General features: G+C 35.9%; 2 protein-coding genes across 2 annotated transcripts; one reads left to right on the forward strand and one right to left on the reverse strand.

Moving 5' to 3' along the window:
- The first annotated feature begins 2,421 nt into the window (after positions 1 to 2,421).
- Positions 2,422 to 8,949, forward strand: HEB1 (ARM repeat superfamily protein). Its single transcript, XM_028057714.2, has 5 exons — positions 2,422 to 3,506; positions 4,094 to 4,558; positions 4,646 to 5,707; positions 6,746 to 6,929; positions 7,762 to 8,949. Exons 1-5 carry the CDS (start codon positions 2,457 to 2,459, stop codon positions 8,721 to 8,723), a joined length of 3,723 nt encoding a protein of 1,240 aa, XP_027913515.1. The 5' UTR covers positions 2,422 to 2,456; the 3' UTR covers positions 8,724 to 8,949.
- A 210-nt stretch (positions 8,950 to 9,159) lies between these two features.
- On the reverse strand, positions 9,160 to 14,040 carry LOC114173372 (calcium-transporting ATPase 2, plasma membrane-type-like). The gene is made up of 7 exons (XM_028057715.2): positions 13,460 to 14,040; positions 12,842 to 12,896; positions 10,821 to 12,766; positions 10,545 to 10,703; positions 10,269 to 10,440; positions 9,876 to 10,174; positions 9,160 to 9,751 (listed from the first exon to the last, which is right to left on the reverse strand). The coding sequence occupies exons 1-7, from the start codon at positions 13,634 to 13,636 to the stop codon at positions 9,512 to 9,514; spliced, it is 3,048 nt and encodes a 1,015-aa protein (XP_027913516.2). The 5' UTR covers positions 13,637 to 14,040; the 3' UTR covers positions 9,160 to 9,511.
- Positions 14,041 to 18,128: the final 4,088 nt, after the last annotated feature.

Consider the following 18,128-nt stretch of genomic DNA (forward strand, 5'->3'; position numbering starts at 1 on the left):
TTTTGCACACGTTTCCATGAAAAAGGAAACACAATTCTAAAAAAACACCTTAAATCTATCTCCCACTCGTTTTTAACTAAAAATATCACCAACAAAAAATGTGCTTGTGTTAATAACATATGCCATATGCACATAGTTTTTTTTTTTTTCACAAAATTATTGTTTGTTTGCTATATTTTAACGTAATTTTCAAATAATCGTGTTGGAATATCGTTGGTTACTTCATAAAACTGTGCAATTATGTTACTTGTCCGTGTTTTTGTTATTCTGCAACAAAGCATTTGTTGAGATGACTCAAACTGTACACTTGTAATGAGCGATATAAATTATAGGGTTAAATATGTTTTTGATCGCTCAAGTTTAAGCGAAATTTGAGTTTGGTCCTTCATCAAAATTTTTGACCAATTTAGTTCTTCATCTTCCAAAATGCGTGAATTTAGTCTTTTTAACCAAATTTTGTTAAGTTTATCTGACATTTCAAGCGCATTTCACGATAGTATTTAAATTATTTATACTGTTTGACACATTTTTGCTTCATTGTTAACTTAAATACTATCATAAAATGCGCTCGAAACGTCATATAAACTTAACAAAATTTGGTTAAAAAGACTAAATTCATACATTTTGAAAGATGAAGAACTAAATTGGTAAAAAGTTTTGATGAGGGACTAAACCCAAATTTCACTCAAACTTGAGGAATCAAAAACATATTTAACCCTAAATTATAAATTAAAATTTTAACGAAAACACGTTTTACTAATAATAAAAATAGTTTTTATTTAAAATTAAATGAATTCATTAAAATACTTCAAATGTAAATTAGAAATTATTAACTCCATTTTCATAACTCCATTTCTAATCAATATAAATTATAATTGTGCATTTACTTTGGTTCTAATGGCCTCTTTTATTTATCGAATAATTAACCCAACAGAATTTATAGGTTGTAAATTTCAACATATTCAAATGGAGTTATGAGATGAAGATTAACATATACAACATTAAATTGTAAATACGAACCTTCGCATGCAACAACAAAAAAATTCGACATTGTTGTTGTTTTACATATTATTGATTCTTCACACATATGTATGTAAGATGACAATGTGAATTCATCCGTCCTGATTTGTTTTGTCTCGTATCTCACATGTAAAAATAGACTAGTTTACTCTCCATAACATTTGATTATGAGTTTATGGGTTGGTCTGTTATACACATAAGAAATTATTTTGTTTTGTATTTGTTTTTTGCTATAAAATACAAGAGAATAAGATTTTAATTACTTTATTTTTATTTAATTAAATTAATAAAAATAATAAATTTCATAAGTCTATTTCTTAAAATAAGTATTATTCATAAGTTTATAATTTATAATTTTAGAGAATAAATCTATTGAAAATGAAAATGACTTTGAACATGATTGAAAACAAATAAAAAAAGAGAGAAAGAAATGAGGAAGTTACTTTTGGATGATTGGACGTGAAGATGGATTTTCAACATATATTTTGGATGCCAAAATATTTAAATAGATGTATATTTTTTTTTCAGGGTGCCAAATATATAAACCATATCAAATTTTTTTAAAAAGTTAAATTATATATATAAGAATTTGGGGGCCAAAGTCCTCCTTTACTTCCATTACAATATGTTGCAGGACGTAAATGATCGAGATACTTTTGAATGGATTGGAGAAACATAACAAATGAACAAGTTGATTAGAAGAGACACGTAGATTTGTTATGCTATTGTAATTGACTTTTATAAATTTAAGTAATTGTGAACTATGCATACTAAATGTCGGTCAATATATTGTTGGCCTACATGGTATGTGCATTATGTGAAACAAGTCTAAATGGACTAACAAACTAAAATATTTAACTCACCATTTAATTTTTTTACGAACTTATAAGCTAATCGTATAACCCATCCATATTATTGTCCTTGATTTGTAAAAGTTTAAAACGTGTTCTTCAACTAAAATGTAGAACATTAGTTATCTTAGGGTTAAAATAAGGATTCTAATCCACAAGCAACTTATATATGATTAGTGCTCTTTTTATATGGACGAAAAATAGATTTGAGAAGAAGATAAAGAGTTAAAGGCAAACCACTTATTTTTTTAATCACTTGATTTGTACTTTAGCATGAAAATCAACTCTACATTTAAATATCAATATAAAGTTATAGGAAATATCTTGATTAGCCTATATTAATAGGTAGTGCATGGTACTTAATTTACCGCTGATTTAATATAGAAATATAGGATTTATTATTGTCTGAAAAATTGTACTCTCTTGTTGGAGTAACGGTGAGAGTGAGTGTCAGGATTTTGATTGGGCTTTGAAATTTAAAAAGGCCCAATGAAGAGGAGAATTTGAAAAAGAATCTTTTCCCTCTCTTTATGGATTTGAACGAAGAAGTTTGGAGGTGAGTGATGTTACAGTGGAGAAAGCGTGATGGAGAAGAGGCTTCGTTCTTCTCTGCACTCCTCAGCGGAAGAGTTCATATCCTTAGCCACCAAACAAAACCTCAAATCTTCAAAATCCTCATTCAAAACCCTAATCCATTCCATTAAACCATCCTCTCCTGTGTGTGCTTCTCTCCCTTCCACCCTCTCCGATTCCATCTCCGCCTCAGTCCAATCCTTCCAGAACCTTACAGGGTCCAACTCCGAACAACAACCTGGCTCCCCTCGTAGTCCTCCCGCCAAGCGCCGCCGAAGCTCCTCCCGCTGCTCCGAACCTAAACCCGTCGACGAGAAACATGAACTTCTCGCGCGCCTCGAAATTCTCGCCCACATTGCTCTGCTGTGCGTTTCGCACCCAAGAAAGCCGTTCCTGCTCTCGGCTCTTCTTCCCGGCATTCAGGTGCTGCACGATAATTTGATTGTTTTTGAGTCGGAGTTGTCTCTGTCGTCGGCGATTGAGGGTTTGTGCGAGGAATGGTGGAAGGAGAATTTGGAGGGAAGGGAGTCGCTGATTTCGCAGAGTCTCCCTTTCCTGCTGTCGCGGTCGCTCACGCTCAACAAGAAGGTGGACGTGCACAAGGTCTGCGTGCTCCGCGAGGCGTTCACTCTGTTCGATTTCGACGACGAGAGCATCGATGACTTGAAGCTGTTGCTGATTCGGTGTATGATTTCGCCCTTGTATTTGAAAGCGGAGGATGGGAGGAGATTTCTCGCATTTGTCTTTGGGCTGAGCCATCAGCTTGGGAAGGAACTGTTGGCGATGATTCGGTCCCAAATTCCCTTCGGGAGAAAGTCGATGCTGGAGGCTTATGGGGACATTCTGTTTCGAGCGTGGAGAGCTGGCCAAGGGGATTCGAGAAGCGAGATAGAGAATGGGTTCTTGCAGGATTTGATTGATGCTGCCATACATGCTGCTTCTGGACCTTTTGCTTCGTATATTAGGAGGGTCTTGGGAGCTTTTATTAACCAGAGGACCACTGATGGGGTTGAGAAAATGCTTTTTCGTCTCGCCGAGCCTGTCGTCTTTAGGTCTCTGCAGGTAAATGGAGATAGAGTTAATAAACTCCTCCCCGCCCCCCTCCCTCTTCTGTTTTACTTTTGTTGTATGTTGATTTTGAATTGTTTTTTGCGGGTAGACTATGTTGATTATTAGGTTGCTAATCACTAGCCAAAAGGGGGAGTGTTAGGGTGGAACTGATGGGATCATGAAAAGGTTCAGAAGGTATTTTTTGTAATGGTGTTATATGAGTTTTCTTGAATAATTTTTAAGTTTAATGATTTTATTTGTTTATTGAAAAAGTATACTAGTAGGTTATTTTATTTTCCCAACTCCCTCTTTGTTAACCAAACAAGGGGTTCTTCCTCTCCTTCCTTCCGCTGACATTCTTTTCCTTTGTTCCCCTCATTTGAACCAAACAAATTATATGGATGTGATACCAAGTTATAATTTCATGATGCTCACATTAAAGGGATCCTCTTAAAGTTGGGTTTCTTGAAAACCATTTTTGTTTGAGTTGCAATAAATTTAAATTAGTAAAAGTGCTATTGCTGATATATACATCATCTACATCAATCTCTCGTTTTTGTCCCTGCATTCGAAGTTTTACATAGCCTTCTCTTTACTAGGTTGCAAACTCAAATGTTCGTCAAAATGCATTGCATCTACTTCTGGACATGTTTCCACTTGAAGATCCAGATTCCACAAAAGAGGAGAAGGATACATTGCTTGATAAGCAGTTTTTCCTGTTAGAAAGGCTACTTATGGATGATTGTCCAGAAGTGAGAACAATTGCTGTTGAAGGTTCTTGTCGCGTCCTCCATCTGTTTTGGGAAGTTATTCCTTCACCAATCATAACAAAGGTATTAACAAAAATATTTGTTGACATGTCTCGTGATGAATGCACTGATGTTAGGCTTTCCACGTTAAACGGAATCATTTATTTGCTTGGAAATCCCCATTCTCACGAAATCCTTAAGGTGCTCTTGCCAAGACTGCAGCACCTAATGCTGGACAAAGTCCTCGCAGTACGAGTTGCTGCAGTAGATCTCTTAGTCCATCTAAAGGATGTTAGAAATTTTCAGTTCAACAAGGTACATGAGTTAAATTAGAATTGTTTTAGTAAGGTTCTATGTCTAGTGTAATTCTTAATAGTATACGTTCTTCTATTTGTTATATAGGTGACGGAGCTAGATGTGCTATTGTCTGCACTTGCTATTGATCAACCTCCTGTAGCTCAGAAGATAACAAAATTACTTATACCTTCGTACTTTCCCTCAAATGTACCTGTTGAGGAAGCATGTAATCGCTGCATTACACTTGTAAAAAGGGCTCCAGTGGCTGGCGCAAGATTTTGCAAGTTTGCCATCTTGGAAGGAGCATCTAAATCTCATCTTATGGAACTGGTTAAAGTATTCCTGAGTTTGATTTTGTCACCACATCAGCTAGATGCTAATCAGATTGATGGTTTCCTTGCCGCTATTTGTTATGTTTGTGATGACTTAGCTGGTGAACCACGCTATATAAGTGCTCTCAAAGAGTTACTTGATGGAGAGAAACTGAGAGGTTTACTATCTCTTGTGTCTAAAGGTGAAGTCCGTTCTTCTTTATTCAACATTGTCTCTACTGTGTGTCCTGATGATGTTGCTGGACTTCTTGAAGAATGCATGGGTGTTGTCACAAACTGCAGTGGTTTAACTGAGGATGTTGGTCGACAAACAGAAATCAGGTCTGCACATAAGTTATTACTTTCACTGGGTGGTTTTGATGACTTGATTGGAGCCTTAGCGGCCTTCTTGCATAAGGCTGCCTATCGTTGCCACATTAAATTTGGTACAGACATGCCAAATCAAAGCTTTTCATTTGCCAAAAGTAAGAAATCTAAATCCGCTGGACAATTTTCAATTAAATTGAAGATGATTAACAGAAAGCAGTCTTTTAAGGACGATTATTCAGTAGCTGTTGGAGTGGCATGGCAAGTTAGAGATTTGCTTCTTCATGAAGATATCAGAAAGGCTATTATGAAATCTCATTGTTTAGAGATGTTGTTTGTTTCTCTCAAGGTGATTTCTGAAGTCAGTATTGTGCATTGTGTGCACTATAAAAACATGGACATATCTCCTGTTTTGGCATATATAGCCCTCGCTCTGCAAATGACTGTTGATAACGTTGGCAGAAGTTTACAAAACGGTGATTCAAAGAGGAAGAAAACTAAGAATGATTCTTCTAAATTTTTGTCGGAGGCAAGTAGAATCTTTGCACTTTCTTTTTAAATATTTGCCTTATTATAATTTATCTACCTGAATTTTTTTGCATTTCTGATTTTCTCAGATTTTAATGTGTTCTTAGAATGATCTTGTGCATTTTCATTGCTTTGCACATTAATGCCAATGATTTCCTATGGTAATTTATTAAATTATAATTGTTTTAAAAAATGCTTGCTTCTCATTTCTCTTATTTCTTTGAATTTTAAAATATATATTATGAATTTTGATCAAATGCATAATACCCGCGGCCAGCACCAAAGTAATCTTTCAAGGAAGTTTAGAAATGCATTAGCTTGGTGAATTGAAGTGTGCACTAATAAAGTTTGAGCTTTATGGGAACTGCAATTTCATGTTGACTTATTGACTAATATACGTTTGCCATGGAATTTGATTTGCCTGTATCTTCTTTTGCCAGTCTTTTTGGGTGATTTTTCGTTTTCATTATTTTCTAAAACAAAAAAAAATGCAATTGTCTGGCAAACTGTTGAATTTGTTTATCACTTGAAATTTTCAGGTTTCCAGCAGATTATGGTATAATGTTTATACTTCATGAACTAATTAATTTTATTTTTAAGACCTTCTACAATGTTCTTGGTCTTATACCAGTTATTAACTTAATCAGAGTATTTGGTTACCAAGTTATTGGTCAAACTAATCATTGGTTAATGATACGAACTATACTAAAAAATTCCCAAACATGTCTATAATAAAAAAAGTTCTTATATTAAAAAAATATTAAATATCCTCTTCTTTTTTTTTCTATTCAAATTGGTTTTACTGAGTAATCGATTCCATAGCATTTTTTGTGCAAAACCAGCTAAAACCATTTATATATCGCTGCGTCTAGGGCGCAACAGTTTGACTGGCTGGTCTGAGCCAGCTTTCATAACACTCCCATTCTTTTTACTGAGGAATTAATATCAGATAACATCATGCATTAACCAGATTGGTTTCAACCATGGCTTGATTGATTTGATTCCATCTGTTTGCTAAAAAGAAAAATCATTTGAGCAGAATATCTTGGAGCTGACAATAGATCATGTGCTCAACTGTTTGGAAAAACTACTTGGAGAAGGTGACATCATGAAAAACCACAATGCTGATTCATGTAAACCGCAGCCTACCAATAGAACGGATCAAAATTCCACAAAAAGGCGTAGGCTATCTCCTACAGATGCAAGTGGCCCAAGTAACCGAGGTGAGTAAATACATATAAGGCACTGTTTTTTCAGGTTTCTCGTCTTTTGATCTTCATATTCAGTAAGCACCATTAGTCATTCCTATCATAAAGAGAATGTCGCACTTTAAACCGTTGATACTATTGGTAACAAAAATCATTATTGTAGACAACGGTTGCTACAGAAGGAGCAAATATGTCAATTTATTGTTCTGAGCTATGAGGATTTAAATATCATCCCAATATCTACAAAAAGATGTATGTTATTTAATTTGTAGAGGCTCACTTTCCGTTTAAAATCGAGTCTGTTGAGAAGACAACTACTTTTTTCGTATTAAGAACAGAAGAGTATTTTTAATTTCTATTTTCAAGTTCTGTTTTTTTGCTTTTAAAATCATGAATAAATCTCGGTAAAATTGGCACAGTCATGACTGTATCAGGTGCCACCCGGCACAGCTACCAAGCTTACACCCAATTACCCACATCTTTGTACTAGGATCACAACAGAAGAGGATGAGAAAACACTTACTTTGGAAGCAATCTTCGATTTTGAATGAAAAATTATTCTGAAACCAAAAAGAAGGAAATCAAATAGACCCCTAAATTTTTTGTTTTAAGTACATTTTGTGATTATGATGTTTAATGTTCATATATAGCTTGGAACTCGACGAACTTCAATTTTCTGCAGAAGAGAAGAGAATGTGTTTGTATTGTGGTGTTTGTCTTTGCCCATTGTTGCTAACTAACTCATCAAAACTTTTGACAAGTTATATTTGTGTATGCAGACCTGATCCATGTTATTTCTTTGTATATTTCTTTATCCGTGACTAATTATCTGCAAACATATGCATAGGATCCACAAATGATGCCCAACAAGTATTTTGTGTGGTAAAGATGCTCACTGCTGTTCTCAAGTTCATGGCTGATGTCACTGCTATGTGTTTTGCTCCTGCCAAGCATGGATTATTCTTAAATTACACATCAAAATGTGTGCAACATATGATATCGTCATTGGACCAGCTGCATCGTAACCAAATTCAATTTAAGGAAGAGGATAAAAGAAATAGTGCTATTTGCCTGAAAAGCTCTTTCACGTATGCAGCGAAAATACTTAATGTGATACTTGCAGGGTCTGGTGATTCCTCAACTTCACCAGAAGCTTTTGTTCTTGCAAATAACATGCTTGATTTAATCATTTCAATTGAGTTGTGTATGGGATCTGGGTATGCATGGCGTCTTGTTGCATCAGTAAAGACTTGGCTGCCTGATGTTCTCCTAGGGTTGGGATCTACAAGTTTTCAAAAAAATACCGACTCTGATGAGGAACATTCATCTGTATCCGAACAGATGAAGTTGCATTTTCCAAAATGGCCCTTGATTGTAGCCAAGACTGAACTTTTTGAAGTAACTGAAGCTGAAGAAGATGATGAATGTTCTCAACCAGAAAAATTTTCAGCATTCAATAAGCTTCTTGCAATGCTGATTGTATTACTGAAAAAAAATTCCAGTATCATGGATGTAGTTGGCAATATTTTCATGGTTTCTTCACTTGTTGGGCTAGAACAGAAGAACTTTGGGCTGTTATTAGGACTCTTGCGGTTTGTTTGTCTTAAGCTGTTTAAACATGATGACCGGAATTGGGGTGACATTATGCTGTCATCTCTGCAAGAACTTTTTCCCAAGATAGACAGGGAAATTGCAGAAGAAAATGATGAAGATGAGCTGGAAAAACTAATTCGTGCAAAGGAGTTGATTGAACCTCAGTGGATGTATCATCTGTATGAAACTGGAAGAGTCACCTTGGTTGATGACTAGAAAATTTGATTTGTTCGTATTTTTTCCTCTGTAGGAATCTAAGAGTATGATTTATAAAAGTTTGATGTACATACTTTTATGCTTGGCAACATTAAAACGAAAGTTTGCCAGTACATTGTTGTTTTGTTTTTTCCTGAACTGTACAGAAATGTATCCAAACCCTCTAAGATTGTATTAGCCTGGTTTATTATTACATACATCCCAACCCCCATCTAATTTCCCAGAACATTGTTACTTTTTTTTTATCTGAATTGCACAGAAATTTATCCAAAGCCTAGCTGTTTGTTACTTAACTTACTTTTAAAACAGATGCTTTACGAGGATTGAGCTTCTTGTTTGATATTACGGCTTGCTATAACTCAGCGAACACAAGATTATGGCTATGCTCGAGGAAATAGTGTATTTAAATAACGGAAGGGACGATTCAGGACCACAATTATAGAAATAAGAAACAAATGGGATTTCTAAATAACAATTGAAATAAACAGAGGAATGCTAGTAAAAGTTTAGTTATTTACAGCAACAAGCCATAAATCATAGTGCTTTCTAAGAAAATAAACAACGTATGAATGAAAATGGTTAATGGTAGTTGGTCATTTGCTCCGAGACTCCAGTGATCATCTTCGCTGCTCTATATTTTCTTCCAAGCCAAAGTCTCGAACAATACGAGATTAGTTAGAGAATGTACAGGAACAATGGGACCTTGAAGCAATGTAACAATAACTACTAGCAACTAATGATAATCAATGATTGCTTTTTGAGGAAGAGTTTATCCATTCACGTGCTTTTCAAACAGGGATCTTCTTTAAGCGAGCAGCAATTGGCATGCCCATAAATCCAACGAATAAGCAAAAGAACCACTGTGCCAGGGTGAGAGGTGTTGTGTTTGCGAAGGTTCCCAAGTACTCAACTATTAGGATTTGGAAGAAAACCGTAGCGCTGATCACACACACGAAAACATAATTATCCAATATGCCTTTGAAAACGTTTATTTTCTCCATTTCACGTGAATTTATCTCATTGAAAACCTGCAAAACCAAATCAACAAGCATCTGGTTAGACACTTCTGTACAAAGATCGAACAAACATTTTGCATAACATTTTGGATTATAAATAATCCTAAGCAAATTGTCAACTTTTCAGAAAAGTTACCTGACAGAAGACAAATGAGTTGAAGATAAGCGTGTTTAAGACCAGGTCCGAATTGGGGCCGTCAAGTAAAAAGATTGTTTTTCCTCTTGACTGAAGAAACCATATGACCATAAACTGATACAAGGATTGTCCCAAGATGTTCCTCCACATGACATTGCTGATGAAATTCCCCTTCCTTCCAACAGGTGAACGTTTCATTAAATCATCATTTGGAGGTTCAGTAGCAAGCGCAAGTGCTCCCAGTGTGTCCATTATCATGTTCACCCACAAAAGTTGAACAGCTGTGAGGGGCGCGGTTCCTGGAGAGAGAAAATGCTCGTAAGATCACAAGATCAATAACAATAAGAAGAAAAAGTAAAGTATTTTTGCAAAAAATAAGGTACACTTTCTAACCTGTCAAGCAAGCTGACGTGAAGTTTACTATTAATGCAACCACATTAACGGTCAGCTGAAACTGTACGAACTTCTGAATATTTATGTAAACTGAACGTCCCCATTTGGCCACTGTTACTATCGTGGAGAAGTTATCATCCAGAATTATGACATCTGCGCTTTCTTTTGCAACCTGTACCATACACATATTATGGTATTAGCTTCTTCCACTAAAAACTAGGAAGTGACTAAAATGTAGTACTCAAAGGAAAAAACATTGCATATCATTGCACTCACCTCAGTTCCAGCAATACCCATTGCAAGTCCAATGTCAGCTTCATGAAGGGCTGGGGCATCGTTAGTTCCATCACCTGTTACAGCTACCACTTCTCCAAACGTGGTGCGCAAGTGTTTCACCAATGTATGTTTGTCTAAAGGTGAAGATCGAGCCATAACCTAAAAGGAATTACACACTATGTTAGTTAAAGTATCAACAACAGTATATAGATCATGTGTACGATTAAGTTGTACTGAAGGAATCAAAATATAATGCATATAGAATGTATGTGGCACCTGAATTTTGGGAATCAGTTCAAGCAACTCTTTCTCACTCTTCTCTCTAAACTCTGGTCCTTCAATTGCTATGCCGTCATCAGTTAAAATTCCACACTCCCTGGCTATAGCCTTTGCAGTGTTAATGTTGTCCCCAGTAACCATTCGTACTGTTATTCCAGCTGAACGACACACCGCCACAGATTCCTTAACACCAGGACGAACAGGATCTTTTATACCAACAACTCCTATGCAAGTATATCCAGAAACAGGAATAGGGTCTTCAGGAGAGAACCCGTTTTCCAATTCCACATAAGCAAGGCATAGTGTTCTAAGTGCCTCACTTGCAAACTGGTTTATTGTGGCCTGAAGATGGCCCGTTGATTCTTCATCAAGGGGTACAACCTCACCATTTGAGTTGAGAACTTTGTCACAAGCAGCCAGAATTATCTCGGAAGCACCTTTGCAGTGGGCTCTTAAGCCTCCATCAGGGAGCTCAACCACCACACTCATTTTCTTCTTCGTGGAATTGAATGGCTCAACTTTAACAAGATTACATGCTTGTCTCTCTCCTTGAAAATCTCCACCTAAAGACAAACCATACTCCAATATTGCAGCCTCAGTTGGAGTCCCTAAAATCTCACGTTTTCCGTTTTGGTTAACCACAACCTCTCCTCCTGTATTATTGAATATTGACTGCAGCAGCAGTTTCACAGCAGATTCAGGGAGTTCAGAGCACAAACCAGAGGCTTTATTATTGCTCACTTCCTTGCTATTCATGCAAAAGCATGTTTTCACAACAGTCATGTGGTTCGTTGTTAGTGTCCCAGTCTTGTCACTACATATAGTTGTGGCTGATCCCATGGTCTCACAGGCTGCCAAATGTCTCACAAGGGCTTTGTCATTCATCATTTTCTTCATAGCAAATGCAAGGCTCAATGTCACAGCTAATGGCAGACCCTCTGGAACAGCAACAACAACTATAGTGACTGCAACTGCAAAGAACTCCAACAGCTCCAACGCATCATCCCCATTCCAGCTCGACAAGCTTCCTTGTTGGAGTTTCTTGCTTACAAGTCCTTGCACCAGAACTGCAAAAGTAACCACTGCAAAGAATAGACCTATCTTCCCAATAATGGTTGCAACACCGTTCAACTTCACCTGTAGCGGGGTTTCATCATCTCCACCTTCACTGAGAGTAGCCATCAACTTACCCCATTGGGTCCTCATGCCAACACTGGTAATCAACATCTTGCATGATCCATCTTGGACCTTGGTTCCAGAAAGAAGAAATGGATATTCAGAATTCACCATCACTGGCTCACTTTCGCCTGTTAAGCTTGACTCATCAATCAACACAGAAAATCCAGAAACAAAGAGTCCATCAGCAGGGACTTGGTCACCAATGGCAAGATGCACAATGTCACCAGGAAGTAATTCATATATAGACATTTTCTGCCTGTATCCATTTCTTGTGACCTGAATGGATATTTTCTTCTTCTCCTTGTCTAAATCCTTGAATTGCAATGATTGGCGATAATCACTTGTTGCTGTCACAAAGACAACAAGTAAGATACTTGCAACAATTCCAAGACCATCATGAGCTCCCTTCGGCCATCCTTCAGTTGCAATGCCAACTAGCAGTGACACAATAGCACACACTCCAAGTATCATCAGAGTCATGTCTTGAAAGGCTTCCCAAACAAAAACCCAGAAACTTGTAGCTTCACTTTCAGTAAATTTGTTGATTCCATATATCTGCTGTCTCCCATTCAATGATTCACTGTCACTGTTAAGCCCCTCAGTGGTTGATGTAGAAAGCTTCTCTGCAATGCCATTAACCCCACCATGAAGTCTGAACTTCTTTACATCATGGCCTTCAACGATACACCCCAATTCATCGCCACAGATTTCAAAACCTGCAGCTTTAACTTCCTCTGGCACTTTGTAATCGCTTAGTTGCACGCCTGTGGATGTGATCACAAGTTAACATACTGACTCTTAAATAGAAAAGCTATAAGAATAATTCTGAAGAAACTTACTTTGGATAAATTGAATAGCTGCTTTGGAAACCAAAACAGCAATCCTCAGCTTCTCCTGCAGCAAGAAGAAAATAAGTCTTGGATAAATAAAACATGGAGATGTCACATTCTACGTGTTGAGGTGATAAAATCATGATACTTTCTATACAATCATCAAACCAAGAGAAAATTTAAAAAATGTATAAAAGAATGTATACAGTATAACAACAACAGAAATCAAAGGTACACTATAAAGGAAAATAAGAACATTACATTCTATTTAAACATATATAGAGCAACTGTGACTGTAAATTAAATGTTAGTCATAATAACCAGCTAGCTCCTAATTTTTCCAATAATGTAAGAAAGGTGAAAAACATGACCTAATGCCCATTAACTTTTAATTGTGGATTCAATTAAACCCATGGGAGCATCAAGTACGATGTAGCTGAGCATCAATATTATACTGAGTACGGTCAAACACAGCACGGCTAATTATTTTTATTTTAATTCTCTCAGTGTTTAATCATGGAAACAGCATAAAAAGAGTAATTAATAGAAAATATATTTTTCGTTCTGAGCATAGATACCTAAGAGATCATTTGAGCATCATAAAATATGGTGAATAAAAATAGATACCTGATTGGTACGACGCATAGCAGCAGCTTTGCTTCTCATGGTGAGATTGGCAGTGAAACGAAAGCGTCGTTTGGGGTTCTTGACAAACCCGCACAGTTTCCTCCATCTCTGAAGAGCCTCTTCAGAAGAGTTTTTGGGCTTCACTTCAAAATTCTCATTCAAATAACCATCCATCATCCTTCAACAACCAACACACTTAGCTTTGCTATGAGCTATATCCTTTGTCGTCGATGCCTTTGCTGTAAGTTACGAAATGTGAAATGGACTCTCTCAGACCTGGGTCATATAAAGTGATGTTGTAAAATGAGGTTTTAAAACAATTCTATAACGACAACTAATAGCAGTCTTTCTCGGAAATTAGGCACCAACTTTGAACGGATTTTCGTGGAAACAGAGGAAGGTGTGGGTGGACCTCGTAGAAAAGCAGAATGAAGTTTCTAAGACCTCGTCTCATGTAAGAGAAGCTGTACTTCTTGTAGCAGTAGGTAGAATAACTGTCTTTGGAGGCTGGAGGGTGGAAAACCCGGGTCAAATATTAAGAATGCTTTGTTCTTCTGGTCTTTGTAATTCTGGTGAGGTTTTTATGTTATTATATTATTATATATAGGAAATTGGTAAAGTTTGAAAGAGAATAAATGACTAGTGGAGATTCTTTATTAGAGGGGTTTCATTTTCATCCTTAGTTTATGAACCCAAGGTGTTCTTTAGTCTCTTTTTTTATTTCACCGTGTACGCCTATAAACGTTAGATTATTGATGTTGTATTATACAAAACGCGTAAAGATATTTCTCTTTAGCAAAACGCAAACCGCGTGAAAGGACGCTTCTGACACGGACCTTTATTATTGGTCTGCCAATGAGTCTCTCTCTTAAAAGGACATTGGTCGTCCCGAAAGACCATAATGCGTGGGGATTGGCAACACGAAACATGAGGAAATGAAGAGACTTCATATTATCTTTATGTCAAAATCTGAAAATAAAAATTTGTGAATTTGGTTTTTTATTTTTTATTTTATTTTTACTCGTACTCAAATTCATATTTAGAATTTTAGCAACTCAATCTGATCATAATTATATCCCAAAAATATTCATATTTGTAAATATTTTGTGAGTATTTATGAATTTAAAAATCATAAAAAATATATTAATGTGTATATGTTTTTATATGCAAAAATAATAGTTATCATTTTAAACATAAATAACTATTAAAAGCTTATATTAGTTTTCAATTGTATAAGGATAAAAGAAGAAAAAAAATAACAATTGTTTTTCATGTTATATATATTTTTTAGTATATTATAACTGGTAATTATAAAATGAAAAGTATAACCATGTTAGTACATTACAACTATTTTGAAAAAATATATTTAATTACCTTTTTTAGTTTAAATATTCCGTTACTTCTCTTTTTTTTATTTGAAAATCGCATGTCATTCTTCGTTAGTTCCAATTTGCATTGTGTATACCGTTCCAATTAGTTAATGAGTATAATTAAAAGAAAACGTCACACAATTATAATATACCAGCACAGTTCTATAGTTTAAACGTAACGCCTTACAACCAAGACACACGACGGTGCCACCAAAAAGAATATGATAACCAGTCTACTGAAACCATAAAGAAATGTAAAGACTGACAAGTACATGGGCCGTAGCCCTAAAGATATTCCAAGATGACTAAGCAGCAGAGTCGTCTCTCCCCTGTTGACCACGATTACCCCTCACATCTGCTCCCATCAATAAAATTGATGATCATCGCAAAGATAGAAGCACAACATACAAAGCAACCAACAAGAAAGGGTAAGCTAGAGCCAAAAATACTTTTATCATGCAATCAAATGTACCTTCATAGTCCAACATATATGTACAATACACAACTACTACTCAAGCATGTTACGACCTTTCAATCAATACACTAAGACTCGACTCGACTCATCTGGATACATATAGCTTGGTCGGATTCAGCGGATGCTTGCACTTGTGGTGGATACCTCTGCTCACCCCCGAACTATGTGTTACAAGTGTTACAATGAATCAATTCCCTCACACACAAGGTTAGCCATTAATGAGTTTCAGACCTCCTGCTACTCTCACCACATGAGTCAGTCCGCTCTAAGTGAGACTAACTAACTCCTTAGAGTGTCAGGATACAACCTTACTTTGAATCCTTACCAGACCATATAGATGGGGCACCACCATGGGCACCCACTAACAGGGGCCATGGAATTACGTCCCGACCACTGAAGCACTACCCTAAAATCTCACCTAAAGGTCCCAAGGATTTACGCATTGACTCCACACATGTCAATATCATGCCAATCTTTGTAACCACCCCTCATCCGTATCTCATATTTAGTCAACCATAGTTCAATCTCTCCAAAGTCATGAAAAATAGATTTGTATATCATGCCAATATTATGCCAAGGATCACCATTCATGTTCCATGAATCCCTCCACATTTCATATCAACTCTATAAACATTCCCTCATATTGAATCCATGAACCAGTCTCATACATACATATCATGCGTCTCACATTTTTAAGTATACCAAATCATCCCAAAATATATTAATCAAACAAGGATCAGCGAAGAAAACAGAACCTGGTGCATTCTCGCCCAGCGCCTCGCTCAAGTAGAGGAGTCTCGCTCAGGCGAGAGGGTCTCTCGCTCAGGCGAGCCCCCTTCGCCTAAGCGAGGGCTCGAAAAGAGGAACAGTGGCGTTGTCACGCACTCTCGCTTAGGCGAGACCTCCTCGCCTGAGTGAGACGTGCTCTCGCTCAAAGTTAGAGTTCATTGCTTGAGCGATAGCTCGCGCAGGCAGAAATGGGCGAGCACTACTAATCTCGCTTAAGCGAGACAGGTCACTTGGGCGAGATATGCAAGGCCCTTCATTGTTCACGCACACACAGACCAAGCATTTTATTCACATCAACATACAGTACATGTTCACAACATCAAAACTCCAATCATACATTCTATATCACGAAAATAGCCATAAAACTCATTAATAAAGCTTAAGACGCAAACCCTAACTTCTCATACCTGGAAAGGCGTTAAAAGGGACTTTGGCAGCCAAGCGTGAAAAACACAGCAACTCAAGGAACGAATGAAGGAGATGGAGTAGAAATCGACTTTGAGCTAGCTTGAAGATGGCAGAATCCTAAACCCTAGCAGAGTTTTCTGTGAGAGGAAAGGAGAAGTGACGGCTGAATCTGTGAGAGAGTGAGAGTAGAAACATTAGTGCAACTTCGGACCAGCTTTATCCTTTAGGCCAGTTCTTTGGCCCATCAGATTTGGGACAACCTTTTTATTAAAGGTTATAAAAAAGAATAGATTGTGAGTATAAAATGTACATATATACATGGATGACCGGAAGCTTCTTACTTCACCTACACATACTTCTTGCATTTTCATGTAAAAGAACTCATCTAGCATTTACTGAATTATATAATGACTTTCGGATTATATGGTGTTGAAGAAGTTAATTATTATGGATTGTATAATATGAAATTCATATGAATTATTGACAATTTAAAAGTTAATTATTTTTAACTAGAGTTAATAATATGGAACGGATCATACAAGAGTCGGATCACAAACTCACGGAAGAAATGCAGATGAGACCGAATATTTTAATTCACTCGTTCGTTTAAGCCGTTCTTAGTAACTCATATTCTACACACGGAACAATTACAAGTTGACTGGTTCATATAACTCACATTAATTTAAATTCCTAAAATTTAACAACAACTACTACACAATATAATCTATTCATAATTAAATTATTTATGCATCAAATCTATAAAATTTAACTTCCAATTTCGTCTTTCTTTCCTTATTTGATCAAATTAAAAGTCAATTTTGTTTTCAATAAACTTACTTAAAAATCATAAATTATAAAATTATAAATGTTACTTATTTTAAGAAATAAACTTATAAAATTTATGATTCATACTAATTTAACTAAATAAAAATAAAAATTTTAAAATTACACACCCTAATATTGTACACAATAATTAATTTTTATTCGGACTATGAACTGACTTTCAAATCCACAAGTTTAATGTTACGAGAGATAGACTAAAATAATTAGTTCATATTTATTACGAGGAACAATTTCTTTTAAGAGGCCAAAATGGAACACGTTGATTCCACCTGTGTTTCTAACTTCTAAATTCTACAATTTTAAAATAATTTTTACTAAATTATGTAATTTGAAAATTAAAAATACCTTTGAAATTATGCAATAAAAACTTAGAAATTATGTGATATGAAAGCTCCTGATTATGAAATTTGTGATTTCTAAATTATACAATAGTCAAAAATTGACTGTGCAATCCTGAAATTTTATGAATTGTAACAACGTCTGAAAGTCACTTGTAAACCGATAATAAAAAATGCTTCAAAATTATATAATTCGCAAAAATTACTGATTACATAATCTGACATTTTGTCTTCGAGCATAATAAAAAGAGTCATTTTAGCTTCCTAAGTGTGTAAACTGATAATAAAAAATACTTCTAAATTGGATAATTCGCAAAAATGACTGATTACATAATGTGACATTTTGTCTTCGGATTGCATGATAAAAAAATGGATATTTTTTTTATATGAGACGTTGGAAAAATGATATGAAGGTGCAAAAAGAAACTCCTCATGTTAGCTTGTGT

The sequence above is a fragment of the Vigna unguiculata genome, chromosome 2 (genome assembly GCF_037176805.1).
Source record: "Vigna unguiculata cultivar grain cowpea cultivar isolate G323 ecotype 2 chromosome 2, ASM3717680v1, whole genome shotgun sequence".
NCBI lineage: Eukaryota > Viridiplantae > Streptophyta > Magnoliopsida > Fabales > Fabaceae > Vigna > Vigna unguiculata.